Here is a 20,510-nt window from a genome sequence, read left to right as displayed (position 1 = left end):
CATTTTCGAGCTGAATGGGGCTATTCTAGTTAAAAATTAAAAGTTAAAAATTAAATAACCAAGTGTTGTTACAATAGTCAGAAACTTTAGGTGTATATGCATAATGAACTGGTGAAATGGAAGTCTCTTGTAGATGCTGAAGGTTATTTAGAGACTGGTTTGTACATATACTGTAAACATAATGACACAATAAATCATGATAAATATAACTAGTAGTTATACTTAGGCTATTTACAGTTTTTCAAGGTTATCAGTTTCCTATTTTTTGAAAAAAATGTAAAATCAACTTGTCAAATTTTACAGTGTATAGTGGCATAAAATAAAACGATTTTAAGATCTCATTAAAAATAATAATAATAATAATAATTAAATTTTGTGTCAGGTTTTAGTTTTCTCTCAGGATAAAGGCCCACTGGAGGAAGAACAAACTCTATCAAATCCCATCAAATGATTGAATAAATGTGAATTTGTGCACAATATTAGCTGTTAGATCGCAGCACTTACACAACTCCACCGCAGCTTTTTCATCTCTCAGTGAGATTTTGAGGGGTGGGGCCTGTAATGCCCGCTGGCAGTGCTCGGTTTGGATGCAAATATCACGGCTTTGGGACTACTTGTCCAAGTTGGATGCAGTTCGACGCTCCAAAATGGATTTAAAAAGCGCAACTCTCCGGAGCTTCAGTGCAAACACGCGTCCTGACTCCAGATGACGAAATAAAAAGTCCGAGTGACTAAATTCATCGGAATATACATATATTTTTTACACATATAATCTTTAACTGGATGAATTAATTTTGAATCTTATTAGGCTACACTTTTTCTCGTTTGTGCATCCTCTGAGTCTCCACAGCGTGCGAGGAAGTTGCCCCGAAATTATGACAGATGTGAAAGAAATGAAATCATACGTCTTTTTAAATGATGACAGAGAAAAGTTGTATGGGGGTATCCTGTAGGAGGAGTTCTTTGTGACCAAACAAGTAACGGATTTTCCCTTATAAAAAAGGAAATTGAGTTCCGACCGCTCAATGAACAGCATTATACGGAGAACCCGCTGTGCAGGTGGGTAGATTCTTATTTCACATTTTACTCTTCAGATTACGAATTCAAGGCTTTGGATAGCGATTTCATATGAAAACTTAGTTTCTACATACTTTACATTCTACTTTGGGTTTAAACTTTGTTATGACAAATCTAGAAATTTGTTTGTGTAAAAATTACTATATTGTGCGCAAACATGTAGAGAAAACGCGCTCATTTGAACTCATTTTAATTGAGCGTTTTTATGATTATTATTATTATCGTTATTATAGGAATTATTATTGTAATCACATGTATGCCTATGACTACCCCAACTTGTCTTTTTTCGGAAGAAGTAACATTTTTCCTGTTAAAGGTTTAAACTACCTAATTTTTAGTCATCGTGAGGGCTGTCGTAACTTTTTCCTCAAGTGCATTTTCAACTAAAATACTATTTTACCAAATAAGTGCAATAACAATGAAAATTCTAACTATAATATTCTTTTGAAATTGTATTTTGACGTTTTGTTTTTACTGGGTAAACTGAATTTCAGAGTGGAATAGAGTTTACTTACTGTTTTTTCACTCTTAAGGATTGCATGCTCCAGCACTATACACACACTCGCTCGTGCACACGCACCGCACACCTCACACCTCTGGAGCTCCATAAATGTTCAAAGTGACAGGCGGGGGGGTTTAGAAAAACAAGAGGACAGTGACGTGACGGCAGAGATGCTGGACTAGGGACAGGTGGGGATCTGCACTTGATTTTTTCCTTCTCCTTGAGTAGCAGCGCAAAGCAAACAGCTGTAATCCTGCATGGTGTGCGAGCCTCAGAGGCAAAGCTGAACTGCGCTCAACTGAGCTGCACAAGATCAACCCTCTGACTGCTGGAGCTGCGCGGGCTTTAGTCCTACATGAAACTGAAAAGGAAAGAGTCTGATGCAGGTTCGTGAGGAGGAATGATACTCTTCTCTGCTCTAAGTGTTTTTCAGCTGCTGCACATTTGACCTCTCTGCGCCTGAACTCTTAAAGCTGCTGAGAGGAAGTGATTACCAAAGTGGTTGAGGCTTCTGTGGGTGCAGGCGTTTCTCCACACTCTGGACAGGCTACTGATCATCTAAAGATTCAGATTAAAATGTGTTGAGAGCATGGGTAGGTGCATGAGGATGATGCCTCAGTCAACATTATATATCCTCTTTTGCCTCATCTCTTTATGTTCTTTTTCTGTTTTTCTTTGTGGGAGAGATTGGCTGGCACCACTAGAGCTTATGGCTTGGATGCTCAAATCTAGGATTGGAAGAATATCAAAATAAACTACACATAAATGGACACCATGACTGGTTTAGAGTGCCCACAAATTCCTGTAGCTTTGTTTGCCGCACAGCCAAATTTGGGGAGAAAATGTGTCTATTTAAAAGCCAGAATTTACCGCTAACTTGACTTTTGGATTCCATGTGGCAGATGCCACTTAAAAATATTTTTATTTTGAAAACAAGAGTGTTTGAGGTTAGTGTGTGGCCACATGTTGCAGGGAAATGGAAAATGTTGGCTCTGATGTTTGGCCATTACTATGTGAGAAAAAAGACATTATGACTTGTGAACTCACAATGAAATGACTGAAGTTTGTTCCATTTTTTATCCTTTCTTTGCCTGCTGTGTCTTTTGTTGCTTATTACATTTATTATTGTCCTCTTATAATTCTTAGTTTGTGTGTGATTGAGACATTTCAGCACAAGTTCTATGTGCTTTTCAGCTCTTAAAGACGTGTCAGTAGTAGGTTCAGTCACCGACAGAAAGTTCATCGACAGGTTGCATGAGCTCACAGTTGTGGCACCTTCTCGAGTTCAATAAATTCCCAGTGTGGGAGCTCCCTTTCAGTGCTTGAATAATTGATAGATCAAACTTAGGACTTACAAAGCAGGCAATTTAATCTCCTGACTATTTGATGAGCGCAGCTTAGTTTCATTGGGTTCAGCTGAATGTGGCCGATGGTGAGGAAAGGCACACAGTTTAATGGATGAGGGAGCAGAGACAGAGAAATTTCAAAACATACAGGTGCCACAGGAGCGCCACAGTTGCCTGATGAGATGAGTGTTTGTTAAAAATGGGTCTTGCTGTGGATATGAACTGAGAGTACAATAATCTCTGTAAGTTAACAGCCTGATCCTGTCTCTTATCTGCATGGTGTGTGAGAGCAGATATGGATGGGCTGAGGTGTGTTTCTGGCAGGTTGCAGCGAGTCGTGGGAGTGCTGGGTTATGAAAGAGTCTCTGGCACAGAGTCTTGAGTTACTCAACGCTGCAAAGGTTATGTTCTGAGTGATCCAGACACTTAGCACGTCCCATTCTCTAATCATCACTCTCTCAAGTAACAGGTGCTGCAGAAGACTGGCTGCGCCACTCTTTTGGCTCATTCCTGTAAATATGACTTTTAGCTGAGAGGTGTCAGTAACACAGTGAGTCATTAAGTGTTAAACAGTAAATAAATCTACTGTTGGGAAAGAGAGTCTGAAGTGTTTCCCAATTAGGAGAGGATACAAGTACCTCTGTCGTCTGTTAGGTGTAAAGCTATGCTTTGCAATTTAAAATTATTAGAAAAGGAAGCTCTATTTCTCTTGATGCAAGTCTGTAGGGTTAAGAAACTTTTTATGCTGTGCTTTATTCTGCACCAACAGGCTTCCACAGATGCCCCATTTTACAAGCGGCTCTCTATTTAGCTCAAGAAATGAAGTATTGCCACATTCATGTTTAATAAGAAGACATTTTTGTACTTTATATATCTGTATCTTTTTTCTCCATCTCAGAGCTAAAATTGATTACACCATCTCTCAGAGTGTCTCATCATTATCACATGACCTTGAAGTCAATTTGGATTTATTTGTCCTGTTTGTATCAGTTAGAAGTGATAGTGAAAAGTGGATTATATCATTTTCCGACTGTCTGTTACTTCTGGCGTTAAGCATAACTCTTCTTTCAGGAAGCTCAAAATATTTTTGGTCAGTCAAGCCAAAAGGAAAATGATGAAATATAAAAGGATTTTGTCCCTTTTGATTTATACTCAAACAAATAATGTAGTGTTGCCTGCTGGAATGTTTAGATGCACCAAATGGCATTGTCCTTAGTGTGATTCAGAGGCACAACCAACTCAACAGCCAAATATGGTCCTATTTTTCTGTATTGAGCTGCGAGGGAGGACCTCCCATTGCTCAGATCCTAACATGTTCTGTGTGTCCTCTTCACACAAGAGCTGTAAATACAGGCAGCGTATGACACAATCTAAAAAAGATCTCAGTACCAAATACAACAAAGGCCTTCAGTCCAAGTGTGTGTTGCTTTTCCCAGAGAGTCGACTTCACTGTGTTTGTAAAGAATCAACATGCTCAAGTCACCATCTTAGTCCAAATACAGCTTGAAACTACATGACCCTGAAGTGTTTCTGGTTTCTGATATTTGGAGACACTTGAATGAATGCAAGCCAAACAATATATTCTTTTAACACAGCGTTAGAACTGAATATTGTTATTTTATCCCTGTTCCTGTTAAACCTGTTCTCCATCTGTCTGTCTTCTCTGCCTCCTTTTTTCCCAGCAGGTCTCGCTACAAGCAGATGTGTTGTCACAAATAGTCAAAAACCTGTATCCATCTTTCTTCAATCTGCACGCTCGTATTTTAGAGCATCTTTAATAAGACACATGCTTGTGAGCTCAGGCACCCGCTGACAGAAAAGCCTCCTCAAACAGCAGGTTCCCTGCTTCCCTGCCAGCCCACTCCAAGCTTCATGGGTTGAACCACAAGAAGTTCGACAAGCTCCTCTTCATTCTCTCCTCCTCTTCATCTTCCGCACAACCCCTCAACCCCACCCTCCATCCTACAACCCTGCGCTGTCTTTTCCCTTTGCCAGTACTACCACCAGTGTAATGGCTTGTTGTGCCTCAGGCTTATTTGGACTTGCAACCGCAGCATCACCCTCCACTACACAGACTCGTGGATGCAGCAGCCACTAGAGTGAAAGATCCAGAGAGACAGAGGGGAGGAAAGGGAGAGGCAGACAGACAGAGAGAGAGCATTGCCACAGGAGAGAGGAGGGATCATCTGTCCAAGCAGCAGAGGGATCCACCTGACCCAGAGAGGAAGGGGGCCCCCCCACCTGATCCGTCTGGTTGCAGGGGGGGACCCTGCGTGGCCGGGAAGGCAACAGGGACTATGCAGCTGGGACTGGTGGCGCTGGCAATGGTCTTCCTCAGCTCCATGGGTCACAGTGATGCTCTCAAGCTCTCCAAGGCGAGAAGGCAGAGACGGGGTGAGTTTCTCAGTTTGTTTTGAACTCCTTTTTCTTCCTCTTGCTGCCTTTCGTTTCTGCGGTCTGAGTCACAGTGGTGGATACCTTGTAAACATTTAACGAGCAAAGTAAAGATAATATTTTGTTTATTTTCTCATCATTCTTATTTGTTTTTCCTAGACGGGTTATGTTAGGTTCAGTGTTTCTCCTGAATGGCTCGTCTTTCTTCCTCTTTTTAAGATTATGCCTCTCTGAGTTTATGTAAAACTTTTATGGGTATTAAGATTGTTTATAGAAGGGGTTTTGATGGATTCACCCTCAAAGCCATCACTCTTTTTGTGTCTGACTCTGTGGGCACATAATGGAATGAGTAGCTGACAGTTCTAAGCTCTCAATTGGACCGTGCTGTCGATGTTGTTGTAAGCATTTTTCTGACCTCACGCAACCACGAAGATGGTGCTCAGCCCGACTTGCAGTATATCTCTTGCCTTAGAGCCTCAGCACTGGTGTTAATGTCAGCTTTGAAATAAGTCTTCCTTTACACACAAGGAGCTTTCAGCCAATGCCAAGCGCACCCCAACCTCCCGTGAACCAGGATTCATATAATACCATGACTGGCCACAGTAACAGATGGTTTTATTAAAATCAAACGCACTGGGAAGGAAGAACTGCTGTTTTTGTCATAGAAATAGAACATTTTATACACTCATGTGACCTTAAATGCTGTCATAGTTTTTCACTGTAATGAGGACAGAAGGATTTGGGTCAGTCACCATATATATGAGCACCATCTACAGCATCACAGGCTTCCCCCCCCCTGCAGATATGAAAGTGGTCTACAATTTACACCTGATTTACAGCTTTTAAAATCTTCATTTTCATCAGATTTCTCAATCTGAATTATTTCTATGTCATGCAGAGCTCAAACTGAAACCATCAAAGAAAAACTTCAGACAGCTCAAAATTACCTCTTTCAATCCACCACGTGTCACAAACAGTTTACAACACCACTACATCCTCTGAATCATACATTCCCCTCTGCTGTGGTTACAGATTACTCCCCAAGGCTATTATTAGTTTTTTCTTTTCTTTTCATTTTGTGATAGTGTGTAAGAAGACCTGGTTGTAATTGCTGCATTTGAGGTTACCGTGACTCACTCATGGTGTAATCTGCTCATGGGAGAACCCTTTTAACGCTTTTACCATCCGACTTATCTCTGGGAGGCAGGATGGCAGATGGATGCTCTGTGAGAGTGTGTATATTTAGAGCTGATATAGTACAGGGATGTAAATCAACTGTCAAGACTGTGGTTTTGTCTGTGAATGATTCCTGGAAAAAAGTATGTGCCATTGGACACACTTTTCCCAGAAATTATTTACATCATTAGTTGCATGTATTGTAACTGCTGATACACTGGTTATGATTGTTTTTGGAAGATGAGGGCAGCTGATTAATGTCTGAATCTGGACATTACCATGAAGTGAAGTTTGCATGCCTTCACAATGCATTTTCAGATTTAGGGAAGGGGATAGTAGCCTGTTCTCACTCCCAACTTGTAAACTACTGCTCATTTGTCAGTGAGGTCAGAAACTGTCGCACAAAGGAACCTTTCGCAGCGGTATAATACACACTTGGTGGCAGCTACTGACGTAGCAACCCAACTTCTCAAATACGGCTGCTTCGTCAGTGGATCTCAGCATCAGACACCAACGAATAAAGGCACCCACCACCGAGCTAGGGAAAATGTTCAGAAAGCCATGTTTACAATTCTTATAATTATATATTTAAAATTCAGGTTACAGTTCCTTAAAGGCATTTTCTTGTTTGATTTGTTTTGTTTTTTTTCCGTGTCTTTTTTTGCTTATTTTCAGATTAATTTCTTGTAACCATTTCTTGCCATTTTGGGGTCATTTCTTGTTAAAGAGGGGTTTGGGGTCCTTCGCCATTAAATTTGTAATGTCAAACATGTAATTTTCTGCATTCTGGTGAGTTTTTCTGCACCAATTTTTGCCTTTTTTTCTGAACCAATTCGTGGAAACGTCTTTAATTTAATAAAAATGAAAGTCTTTGAAAGGTGGCTACATTCTTGTTTTTACAGGGTGCACAAATAGACATTTAGCTATTGAAGGGCTCGTGCCCCCTGCAGCCCCCCTAAAATCTACACCTATGACTGACAGTGTTTAATTCTACTGCACTTTTCTGATTCCCAGATTATTTGTGAATGACCCCAGTAGAGGCTCTGTGTGATGTTAGTTGCCTAATTTTGACTGGCTCTCAGTCGGCTGTCAGCCCCAATTACCAAGGTTCCTCCAAATGAAAATCTGTTAAGGATCTCCGGCAAGCAGCTTGAAGTAAACAGTGAGTAACTGTTCAAACAAAGATGTTTGGCGTAGCCCCTGGTTAGATGAAGCTGAAAGCATTAACCCCTGCTTGCTGTAGCAAGAAAGCGCTGGCAGGTTTATGGCTGAATCTGTGGAGATGCCAGTAAAATATTAAAGTTCCCCGATGTTGTTTTCATCAGTAGAATGTGGACAAATGCCCTTTTTTATATCCTCGTTAAAATTAATATCTGGCTGGAAACTGTTTGTTTTTTATGTGATAGTACACCATGCTGTTCTGTTGCCTACCTCGACCTGACCTTTCTCTTTGTTTATTATGTTTCCACAGTTAGTACTGAGGGGCCACCATCTTGCCCCAAAGGCTGTGACCGATGCTCTGAGTATAACGGCTGCATTAAATGCAGGCCCAAGCTCTTCATCTTCCTGGAGCGCAATGACATCCGTCAGATAGGCGTGTGCCTCGCCTCCTGCCCCATGGGATACTTTGGCATGAGGAACCCGGAGGGCAACAACAGATGTACCCGTGAGTTTTGCTTTGTGTAGACTCTTGAAACTGCAAGTTTAATTGCAAACTTAGATTTTTAGGTACACATCTGGAAACTTCCAAACACATGCAGGCTGTAGCTGACTCGCTGGCAACAACCCATTCTGTAAAAATCCACACAGCTGATGTCAAGCCTGCAGAAGTGTAAACGATCTGTTTATCTTTGGCTCATCATCCTCTGTTTGTGTACAATATGGGAATATTTGGAGAAGTAGAGGGATACCCTGCTAGTTTTAGTTGTCTTGTCTGTCTTATTTGTTATTTCCACTTTGCTACACCGCTTTGTGTGTTTAACAACGACTCAAAATATTAACGCAGAGAGATCCCACCATGTGCCACACCCTCTATTTTCCTGACATTTCATGCTGCCTCATTTTTTAACCAATCTGTGATTCTGTTTCTCTTTTTTTTAACACTTTATGTATAGAGATTTTTCAGTTTATCAGAAACAACATAACATAAAATGTAATCTTAAGGTGCAAATATGAACAGAAACAAAAAGAGACACATAAGGAAAATAGAGAAACAGCTAGGTCACAAAATAAAAAAGAAAACCACAAAGCAAAATGTGTGCAGCGTAGTGCATTTTAGCACATATAGGACAGACCACTTGTAGAAGTATGAGTTCATAGTTCCAGGCCAGGTAGATTGTTCACATAGTTAATCAGTGGGTCCCAGGTTCATGCTATTTTTCAGTGCCTGTGAGTTAATAGAAGTGACCACTTGATGAAAACCTCCGGCTGTTGCTACTTATCCCTGTGGAAAAGAGCACACGAGTAGCCACCAAAGTATTTGCTGAACTGGAGGAAAGTCAGTAGAACTTTTAATTGAACTGGCAGTCATTATAGGTAGGTTTGGCTCATTTGGGAGGTGGGTGAAAGGGTGGCCACACTCACGATACTTAGAACGCACTTGGTTGGCTCTGGTAGTAGCGCTACCGCGCTTTTAGCCAAGGAGTGCCAGCACCTCAGTCTGTTTGTCTGTTTCCCCTTACGTGTGGGCAGAAAACAGGATCGGAACAAAATCCCAACAAAAACATCTCTAATGCATTGTTGTTTGTCTGTTCTTAAGAGGATATGTGTGTTTTTTATTTGGCCCTCATGTGCAAAGTTCATGCCAGGCCTCAATCCGTGTACATATTTCATTCTGATACGCCCTCAATAATACAGTCTCTTAAGTAAAGGGCTTATTGGAATGTGAGCGGGTCATAAGATCATTCTTTGCACAGTTAAACATGTTTTACCTCAATAACTAACTCAAATTAATGTCTAAACTTCAATGATATTCACGGCTTCAAGTGAATTGTAGGTGTAGGTGTTTGGTGGGAAGCCACTATGCCCAACAGCCTGTTGTGATTTTCTGCTACAGGAAGAAAAATGCAGGCTATTCTTCTCTTTAAATATGTTTTTCCTTGACTGCCCATCCCTGTATCACATAATACCTATCAGATGTGCTAAATAAAATGTTCTCTCAACTTTAAATAACCCCCAAAAGATAAAACTGCCAAGTCTGATGATGCCATACTATTATATTTTGATATTGCAGATTTTGAAAGCAGGAGTGGATACGATAATAATGGTATTATACTTTCTTACTTGAGCCCCTCTGTATTTTACTCCAAATTAACAGATTATATCAAGGTGTGTATCTTATTTTCTATGTGAGCTTTGTTGCATCAGTGCAAATGACACAATCTGAATTATTGCTATTGTCAAAGATGTTTGCATTTTTATGAGATTTTCAGATAATTTGCAAAAAATTCAACCCTGTGTGTTTCAGCATTCTTCCATCATCCTGTTTTTTGCAGGGAGGACTGAATTTCCTCAGCAAATTCTTTTCAGAGGCCCTCAGTGGCTAACCTGGGTTATTATCCAATCATCTGACTTTATACATGTCATCCCAGAATGTCTTGTTAGCAACATTTGTCTTACATTATAGGGCTACAAATGTCAGTACTGTCAAATTTAGCTGTCAAGAGCTTAAAAATAGTAATTGGGAGCAGGAGGCAAGAACCCAGTGTTAGATCATTTCTGACCTTGGCGTCTGACCAGCTGCAGAGTAGACATTCTTACTGTAAGTGTAACACACATGAACACAGCGAGTCTAGATCTCTTTTATAGAATTATTGACAGGGATTTACATATTTCCATCTTTCACCATAGTTTTTCGTGAGAATGAAGAAGTGCCTTTTAAGATGAGGCCAAAGCTTTTTGGAGTCTTTAAAGATGTCTGTTTTTTATCCTCCTGTGTTTGTAATTATCCAAATTTCAAGAAGTTGTTTTTTTGACTGGAGAGTTAAGAGATTTTAATGAGTCTGAGGTGTGCAGCGAGTTTTGAGAAACCCACTGAAGCAATACACTCCTGGCTGTACTCATTCGCACCCGCTTTCCAAAAAACAAGGCCTGTGGTGCATGTGTTTTTAAGAGAAGAGTGTAACTCCCCCCTAAATGGCCCTCATGTTGTTTAATCACTAATAAATCTCTCAGAGGAAATAAAATTCAAGTTCCTCTTGCTCTGTCTCTGGAGAACCATTTCCCTTTTTCCAGCCAAAAATGCAATGAATATTCCATTAAAACAATATTTTTTGGGACATTTTCTAGATCAAAGATCTGAAGCTAATAAAATGCATTCTCACCATCACAAGACACAATGTGATTTAAACTGATTTGATCCTTTCATTTGATCCTCTCTTTTTGTCTTTCAGAATGTAAAATAGACAATTGTGAAGCGTGTTTCAATCGCAATTTTTGCACAAAATGTAAGGAGGGCTTGTATTCACACAGTGGGCGATGTTATGTCAGCTGCCCTCCAGGCCAGCGCACCGCCAACGAGACCATGGAGTGTGTCGGTGAGTGATCTTTGAACTTTAACCTTCAACCTTAACCGATGACTAATTTCAAAATTTTAGTCATAGCATATCTTAAAAATTCAGTGTGTAGAAATTAGGGTCATCTATTGGCAGAAATATAATATAATATTAACAACTATGTTTTCATAAGTGTATGATAACCTGAAAATAAGAATTGTGTTTTGTTACGTTAAAATGAGCCCTCTATATCTAAATACGGAGCAGGTCCTCTTCCACAGAGTCCGCCATGTTGTTTCTACAGAAGTCCAGAATGGACAAATTAAACGCTGGCTCTAGATGGGGTCATTTTTATAATTAGACCACTAGATGCCACTAAATCCTGCACACTGGACCTTTAACCCTTTGAAACCTGGAGCGACATGACTTTTCTTGTGCTGCTTTCAGATGCTTTCACAAGTATTTAAACCTTTGAACCCTGAGCATATTGGTGTAATTTATTTTTAAAAAATGAGGGGAAAAAGGCAATGAGCAACTTGGCAATAAATGTTCCAAAAAACAAACTGAAAGAAATTAGTAGATATAATTTTTTTTTAAAGCAAGGGCAAAATGTCGAGGGAAAAACTATATTTCTAATCATCATAAGTACATGTTAAAATTATGTTGCAGAATTGTAATTTTTAAAACACTTTCTCTAGGTCATTTAGTTCTTTCTTATTTGCGTATGCATGTGTTGTTTTGTTTAGTTTTTAAATTGTTTTGCAGAGGCTTTATTTTATTTTATTTTTTCTAGTACTTTTTACTTATTTCTTGCTAATTTTTCAGTCATTTACTTGTCTTCTTGTCATGGTTTTGTGACAGAAACCAGCCCAAATTGCACAGGTTTCAAAGGGTTATGCCTCTCTAATGAACCAGAAAGTATTATTTCAGTGTCTTAAACTCATTAAAAACAGCTCATAGGTGTGAGTCACACATTGACTTAATCTTTATTAACTCCATCTAAGTGGCCAACTATGATCAGTCATCTGGCCCTAAAAAAAAGGGAAGTGAACTCTTTAGAAAATTTACAAGATCTCATTATCTTTCCTTTCCTCAATTTTCTTCTCTTTTTTGTTATTGATGTTGAAAATGACTCATCATGAGTCAGAAACTATGTTTTTTGTTTATTTTTCAGATTAACTGTTTTTATTATTTCTTAAACACAGTACAAAATAAAATGCATCATGAAATGTATTGCAAAATAAACCTGCAAACCCTTAACTGCCCAACAGGCCATCATACACGATTAGCCTTGATTTTCAACATTAACACTCTCCATTATATGCAGTGGACACTGACATTTAAAACAAAACTCAACAAATTACCCATCATAAAACAAGGAAGTACAAAACAAATATGTATTTTTGTCCATGCATAGACAAACAAAGACAGTAAACTGAATTTTTTTGCACATCTAATGTAAAATTGTTCATAGGTTTTTTGTTTTTTTTTAAATGCCTCCACTCTTGCCATCTTTGCAGCCCATGTGAAACAACAGCATCAGCAGGTGTTGTTCTAACTGGTCCTTGCTGGTCCACCAAGACCATAAAATGTAACCTTAAAGACTAGCCTTTGTTGTTAGCGCAGTTTACTTAATAGCCATCTGCTTTGGTATATTTTCAGGTTCATAGCAACCCTCTCAATCTGTCCCTCCAAAGCAAAAGTAGATAAAATTGCTTTCAGATTCGGAAATTACTTGAAGTCATTATTCTAAGTTAGAACTGCTCAATGTAAAAAGCAGACATGAAGGCTATGAAGCAAATGTGAGATGTTGGAGCTCCAGAACATTCACTCACTACCTTAGTCCTTTTTTTTTTTTTTTTTTTTACCCAGGCCAGCGTCCTGCAGAGTGCGAACTGGGCGAGTGGAGCCAATGGGGTTCCTGTATGAAGAAGAACAAAACATGTGGATTTAAAAAAGGCTCCCAGTCTCGGGTTCGCGAGCCCCTCCTGCAGGTCGACACTGCAGACACCTCCCCGGCCTCTGTGCCCTCACAGACTTGTGGTCCACAGACAGAGAGGAGGAGGTGTATTGTAGCCAAGATGCCCTGTGTTAGAGGTAAACACAAATACACACAGAAAACAGAAACACTAGTAGGTACTTCTAATTAATTGCTCACTAAATACTATAATAACAGGCACTCAGATTACAGATGAACAAGCAATAAAGTCCGCGTGCTTCATGAAATGCCTCCATCAGTTAGCCTGATGACTGATGGAACCATTACTCAACATCCAAATGCCTGCATTCCCGCCAGCGTGTCTGTGACCCGCAGCGTGTTGATTGGGTTTGGTTTGGCCAAGCTCACAGAGGGATACAGAATCTCTCGACTTCTCAGCATGTAAACAATAAACCCCGTCTACGAGCCAAGCAGATGAAGGGCGGGCATTAGGCACTGCAAAGCTGGACAAGGATCAGAGCTGGAAAGAGCTATTTGTTCTGAAGACCATCGAAGCGTGAGGTTTACACGGCCATGACATGTTTGCTTGGGCTCTTATCGTCCACACAGCAGCTTGCTCTCCAGCAGGTCAACAGTCATTTTCACCAGTCGGTGGCCATTATCAGCTTTGGTAACAGCCTATTAGTCGCTCTTGGACCCAATCACAGCTAATAAATGATGGATTTGGCCAATTGGTCCAGAGTTTATTGGATGAAAAGTGCAACAAAAACAACAATGATGCTAGTTATTTGCTTTTAAACTGTTTATCCTAAGTAGTTAGGGAACATTTTCCAGCAGTGGTGTTAGGATGATAAACTTTGTGAAACAGTCGTTAAGTCCTGAGGCACAATCACAAGGTCCAGTGTGTAGGATATATGGGGATATATTGGCAGAAATGAAATATAAAATAACAAGTGCATTTTTTAAGCGTATAATCGCCTAAAGACATGAACCGTTGTGTTTTCGTTACCTTAGAATGAGCTTTTTATATCTACATTTGGAACAGGTCATCGTCTATGGAGATTGCCATGTTGCACTGCCATGTATCCACAGTAGCCCAGAGTGGACAAGCCAAACACTGGCGCTAGATAGGGTCATTTGTCTTTTGTGTTGGTCACTGTAGTTAAATGCCCCTTTGTAAAGAGAGCATTGCAAAAGCATAGATTTCTTTTAATGTGAAAAATGCTCTATTATGTGTTTTATGTGTTTTAAATTATTTGTTTTGGAGAGGAAGAGACCTCTGTAGATTTGAATCCCAGTAAAAACCTCCTTAACATCTAGATCTTAAGTTATCAGAGAAAAAATGTGAGCACACAATAGTAGTTGCTGGGCTGGTGGCTCATCTCCATCATGCCAAATAGTGTCACAGAAACACTAATTTGTAATGTGAAACTGTTTTATTCAATGTTTTTTATCGCTTTTATCACTGGGCCCATTTGCTTTGGTGAGGAAGAGGCCTCGTATTCCTAGTAAAAACCTCCTAAACCGTTAACACTGAAGGAATTCTAACCAGAGGCAGTTTCAACTGGTAGCAATTTGCAGTCCTCACCAATAGACTCCACTATGTCCTCCCTCTTACATTGTTCCTTTAATTCAAGTGAAAGGGTTTGTTCTCTTGAACTGCAAATGTCTCTTAATGTCACCATATACTAGTCTGTTTTGCATAAAGTGCCAATTTTAACCAAACTTGGAAACTTACACTCATTTACAAGGTCGTAGAGAATTGTAAATGAGCAGTATTTAAAGTCTTTATTGGACGGTGGCACGTTAAGGGGATTTCGGGCATGGCAGCCACATTGCATAATGATATTTGCACAGTGTTGGCAACTGTACAGATGTTGCAAAATGTAACAGATGATACACATGTTTATATGTGAGTAAACATGCTTGCATATTAAAGCGCCAGCCTCTATTCTGGAACAGTTCCTATAGGACTCAGAGTCTGAGCAACAGAACATGATCTGACACGGTCCCATATAGATTTGTGGTCATGTCTAGAGGGAAGGAAGCTGGCTTGGCTTGTAATTGCTCATTGAGGAGTGGGATCTATGTTGGACGGGTTGTGACAGCACAATTTGAGAAACGAGAAGCAAATTTACTCGGTCTGACGCCTGCATCCTGGAAAGAATGTCAGCCGCGGGTTCAGAAGAATAATTAACAGTGAAATATTATAAACTGCCCTATAAAAACTGCTATGCAGGCTGCCAATTTTCTAAACTTGGAGCAAAGTCATATCAGAAAAGCAAGGATGATATGTGAGGTGTCACCTGACCATTGATGAGTCATAGAGGCTTCGTGAATTGCGAAATGGTCGAGATATTTAGTTCAGCTTTTCCTCTATTCTGCAGCTCACTTTTGTATGGAAATGCACAGGAATTAATTTTCCTCGGTGAGGTAATTCATGGGTGATGGTACCATGACTCTGGTGAACCAGTTCATGTGGGTAAACTCATTGAGTGCAAAAAGAGCGCAGCTGTGGATTCATCTGTGGGAGTTGGCTGGCAGGCTGGCTATATAAAACACAGGGGGCAGACCTTGTATAACATTAGTGATTTAGTGGTCTGCAGAACTCACGCTTTGTGTTGATTTGGCTGCAATTTTTTTCCCCTTTTTTCCTGAAGCTCCGCGAAAAGGGTCTCACGCGAAAACAGAATTTTCTGGATGTGTTTTTGCATTTGTCAGGCAAAACTGTTTAGCTTGGATGGAGAGGAGGCACAATCAGGGCTGTCATAAACTGATGGAGTCCCCCTCTCTTGTCTCCATCAGTGATTTGTTAGAGAAGTAATTAAGTCCTTCCACAGTAAGCACATTAGCTCAGATGCTGCTGAGTGTGTGTGAGGACTCTTTACTTCACTCATGCTTCACTCGAGTTCATTCTGCCACATAAATATAAATTGGAACTGTTATGTCTCATTATTAAATGCTTATTTGAATGGTGGCCATAAAAGCTCAGAAATATGCTTATTAACACATAACTAATGAAAGTGTTGGATATAAAATCTTATATGATTTGAGCCAACTCAACAAATAACATCAGCAGTATTGTTGTCATGACTTTGGCACTAATGGCTCTTGAAAAAGATACTGTTTGTGTACTACTGTGTGGGACCGAGCCTTACAGTTTTCATTTGAGAGTAAAACAATTGGGACTCTGCATGGGCCTGCGGTGAGTAAATGTTTTTGTATTAGGTCTATCCACATCCAACTACACTCGGTGTACTCCATCACGGCATAATGATTTTTACTGGCTGTGTAGAAACATGTTTTTGGTGGAATTTGAGAAACAGTATACCTTTGGTCTTTTTGTTTTAATACTTTGCGCTTAAACCAAAGAATCATAACTGTTTGTATGACAAGTTTAAAAATGCTGGTAAGGGAAATAAACACAGACCTACAGTTATTACTGCACAGCAGTAGACAAACATGGTGGCGCCATAAGCCCTGCTGTTGTCAACTGCGCAGTGAACACTGTCCAGCCCTTGGCACGCGTTCACTCAGTTTCCAGGATGTGCAGAGACTCTCAACGCACAAGTTCATAACAAACATCCTCCAGCGTAACTACACTCCCTCAGATATACAAAACCAAATACTTTGAGTGCTGCCTAAACAATAGCCATCTGACACTCGACACAATGTCCATTTCCACTTTGTGACAGCTCTTCACGTCCTTATGGGTCATTATTGGCCCCTTGACAATGTTTAACTCATTAGGCCAGAAGTGATTTTAAAGTGATTTATGTGACAGAAAATTGTGTCACTTGACTGTCCTGAGTGCTCTTACAGTCTTTACATGTGCTGCATTTTAAAATCAGCAGCAGAGGCACTTCCCTCTCCTGAATGGTTTACATGTGGGCATTACCCTCTCTGATGGATGTTTGTATTTAGAGAGCAATTATACTCTTAAATGTGTGACAGGTGTGAATCCTAATGCAGAGTACCAGCAGAGAGGAGATGGGAGGGGTTCTCTGTGTGTGTTTAATGGGACAAGGAAGTGAGAAGCTGTTGAAATAGGAATTTAGACGAAGGGCCCTATCTTTCACTTGGTACAAAGCAATTTACAGTGCAGTGCAACTGTCATTGCTGTGCGCCCATTGTCAAATGGGTCATAAAAACGGTAGACCAACCGATAAACCAACTAACATGTCTATAAGACAGTTGGCTACCGAATGTTTAGATGTATTATTTTTTTCCTATTAGGTTTGATTATAATTTCTCAACCACTTGTGGCACACTGGTCACCGCTCTACATAACTTTGTCAGTTTGGCTTAACATAGCATTTTGTTGTCATTTATGATCTATAATTCTGAACCGAATGTGAATGGTTTGCTGTTGTTTTGCCTGTATTAAAAACCACACGACCACAGCCACGAATCTTGATCCAACACACATCCCTTATCATCCACTCTCATCCCTCTGGAATCCGTGTTTTCATACTTTTGTTTAGGCAAGTTGAGGCACTTCTGCATACAACATCCGATGATGACAGATATCTTACAAGAGTTTATTTGAGAAACAGCATGAACCTGTTAATCATATTTTCAATGCATTCTAATTTCAGAGAGGAAGACTAAGGGAGACCAATCAGATGATACAAACAGGGAAGAGAGGGAGAATGCTCGTGGGCGAGGACGAGAAGGCAAAGATGGCAGTAAAGGAGGAGGAGGAGGAGGAGGAGGAGGAGGAGGAGGAGGAGGGGGAGGCGGAGGGGGAGGAGGAGGAGGAGGAGGAGGGGGGAAGAGGCGAAAAGGCCAGAGCAGGACCACTGCTGCTCCCAGCATCACAACCAGCTCTGTCAGCTAAACTCCATCGCCTGCTGGATGAGGCTGAGAGAAAAACAGAGACAATGCCTCACCCAGCGGCACCAGACAAAGATCGAAGTGATGAAGGATTAGTGCTGCTATGCATTGTAGAAGATGCAAAGAGAACTGGAGGATTGCTGCAACACAAAAGGCAAATCTTGGCTTTTTGAAAAGATGAACATATCTGGAAGATACTGGTGTTGATTTTCATTCCACCGTGAGGGATCACTGTTGGACTGTGAAGCCACGTCGAATATTGTGGTTCATGTCATGACCCCGATCAGTGTCACTTCTTGAACTGAGAGCAAATTCCTGTGTTTCAAATGCAGCATTCAAGCTGGAAGGCTGATAATGAATGAAGGGTCTCTCTGGTCTAATAATGTACTTTGTTGCAGTCTGATTTTAATCACAATCTGTTCTTCATTTGTTCTTATGTTTGTGAGAGGTGGCAGATGGATTTTCTCAACGGCCGCTGAACGTGATGTAAAGACAATGAAGAGTATCAAGTCTGTGTACCTTTATTTTCTATTGTGAGATCAAACAAAAAGAAAGGCACTGGAAGTCATTTGTGGTTGTTGAGGACAGAAGGTCCACGTTACAGTATATTATTTCGAGGAGGGAATCTATTACAAAAACAAGCCTAAGAGAAGATGTAGGAGGATAAGTGGGAGCTAAGCTCACATCCTTCTCCGGTGTCTTGACACAAACTTTCGCCATTTGATAGCTTAGCTGTTTGTTCCGAATTAAATGTTGGTGTTTGGATCAGAAAATAACTCTGCACAGAAAACAAGGAATAGAAACACAAGTATTTGCATGTGTGCCTTCGTGCATGCAAACATGTGAGTGTGTGTGCGTGTGTTTGTCTCTACCTAAAATCTGGGTGTTTGTGTACTTTGTATGCATTTCTGCACGGAATCCAGTGGTTTGTCAATGGAACTTAGTTGTTTGTACATGTGTGTTTACGTTTGCACATATGTGTACATATTGGTCTCATAGATTGACGGAACAGGCTCTGGAAAACAAGAGGAAGGAAATGTAAATGCACAGTTTTATATCAAGTATGCAGTAACTACAAGCCACTGATTATCATTTAAGCCATCAAATCATCAGCTGCTCAGTAATCACGTCTGTTTGCAACAGGGTCTGAAGATTTTGCACAATTATAATGTTTCCTACTGCTCAAGTTTCAGAACAATCATAGCATTTTATACATTTATACTCCAAAAGCTTCATGACATTGCAGATACGGAGATTTTTTTTTTTCCTAGAATGTTTCCATGGGTCTGTTTGCTTTACACAAGATATTAATTTCAGGAGAAGTTACACACTACATTATTCATTCATACTATGGATCATGATACTGAATATGTCATACTGTGTTTATTATCAAACATACAAAGTATTAGAATCATCATGTATAGCTTATTCTGTGAAAGCCTAAATAAAGTTCAGATGAAGCCCATCAAATTTCAGTCCTACACTGATTTTGCAATTTGTTTGATTTCAGATGAAGTGAATGTCATGATTTTGTCTGCAATTAATCCACAATTTCTTTATCCAAAGTTCTATTTAGCATCCATGATATATAGCAGTGCCACATATACATTATACAGATTCACCATGTTGTAGATAATTTCATTTTCAACAGAGTTAAATTTAATATTCTTGCCCATTATTGCTATTGGTTATAATAACAGTGCACTCTCTGAGCTCAGCGGCTGCTAAGGAGGGGATCGGGGGGGACAGAGCCACCCTGATACAATCACTGGCTGGACACTGAATGTTGCTGGTGAGCGTTGTGCTGTAAGTACTGTACACACTTTAAGCTTGTTGTTAACTGTGTTGTCAACTCTCTGGTTATGTAGCATTATGTTTTTTTTACCTGTTATTCAATGGCAAGATATTGTTGTTTGTGTTGTAGTAACAAAACCTATCCTCGCTACACACATAGCGCATTCCCCAGCGCCCTGCTACTGTTTTTCACACAAAGAAAAATATGTAGACACACGCCCTTATACATACAATTCCATAACTTAATGGCCAACTAAAACAAGATAACAGTATTCCTGAAATTCAGTTGGTTTTTTAATGCCCCACCGAGCCATCCCTAAAAGTTTCTTGGGGCACCACTGGCTAAACTGAGATGTGGAAACTTAGTGAGTTGATGGTGCAAGAAACATGCAGTTATGCAATCATACCGTTTTAAACAAACCCCAGGTTAAGAAGACTTTTTGAAAGAATTATAAACAGTTGATGAGGATAAATGTCAGGGACATTACAAATAGAAAATATCTATAAAAATAAAAATAAAGTACCATAAGCTAAGACTTTGACCTGCTTTAACGTGTCTGCATATGGACGGCTTTATTGTGCACTGAAGGATTAACACCATCATTTCAGGTGCACTCACCTGCTGTTTTGCCTGCAAGTTGAATTGTTAAGATAATCTGGATTGATTTGTCTGATTGTCTTACTACTTGTACTTTTGCCCAGTCAGATTTCATTGACGCAAGTTCACCATGTTCTCAGATGTCAGCAATTATTTAATTAATAGCACAATTACATAATCAATGGAATAATGGCCAAAACTATTAAAATAACACCCAAGGGGCTCAAGTGGTTGTAATTTTATGGGGAAAGTTTGGAATACGACATATCCATCTCTTACTCTCTAACCTGAACTCAATCAAAACCTCAAAGACAAAGTATAATGATATCTCCAGTCCAGATTTACAATATGGTCT

At 39.9% G+C, this 20,510-nt stretch overlaps 1 protein-coding gene across 4 annotated transcripts; it reads left to right on the top strand.

Moving 5' to 3' along the window:
- Nucleotides 1–597: 597 nt before the first annotated feature.
- Nucleotides 598–19,233, top strand: rspo1 (R-spondin 1). 4 transcript variants are annotated; one of them, XM_042490928.2, is made up of 7 exons: nt 598–1,059; nt 2,003–2,172; nt 4,611–5,319; nt 7,967–8,161; nt 10,887–11,030; nt 12,861–13,085; nt 17,526–19,233. In XM_042490928.2, exons 3-7 carry the CDS (start codon nt 5,223–5,225, stop codon nt 17,765–17,767), a joined length of 903 nt encoding a protein of 300 aa, XP_042346862.2. In that variant the 5' UTR covers nt 598–1,059; nt 2,003–2,172; nt 4,611–5,222; the 3' UTR covers nt 17,768–19,233. The 4 variants fall into 4 exon arrangements, with proteins under 4 accessions (XP_042346862.2, XP_042346861.2, XP_087940396.1 ...); XM_042490927.2 differs by having other exon boundaries at nt 4,608–5,319; XM_088084270.1 differs by lacking the exon at nt 2,003–2,172 and adding an exon at nt 1,808–1,965.
- Nucleotides 19,234–20,510: the final 1,277 nt, after the last annotated feature.

Source organism: Plectropomus leopardus, chromosome 11, assembly GCF_026936395.1.
Source record: "Plectropomus leopardus strain MGB_pleo_1.0 chromosome 11, ASM2693639v1, whole genome shotgun sequence".
NCBI classification, from domain to species: Eukaryota; Metazoa; Chordata; class Actinopteri; order Perciformes; family Serranidae; genus Plectropomus; species Plectropomus leopardus.
The sequence above is the reverse complement of the archived record's forward strand: the minus strand, read 5'-3'. Positions and strand labels throughout refer to the sequence as shown.

Coding starts and splice junctions, on each gene's coding strand:
- rspo1 (XM_042490926.2), top strand. CDS start 5,223: ATGCAGCTGGGACTGGTGGCGCTGGCAATGGTCTTCCTCAGCTCCATG. Junction 11,031..12,860: donor CGAGACCATGGAGTGTGTCG/GTGAGTGATCTT, acceptor TTTTTTACCCAG/GCCAGCGTCCTGCAGAGTGC. Junction 13,086..17,525: donor CAAGATGCCCTGTGTTAGAG/GTAAACACAAAT, acceptor TTCTAATTTCAG/AGAGGAAGACTAAGGGAGAC.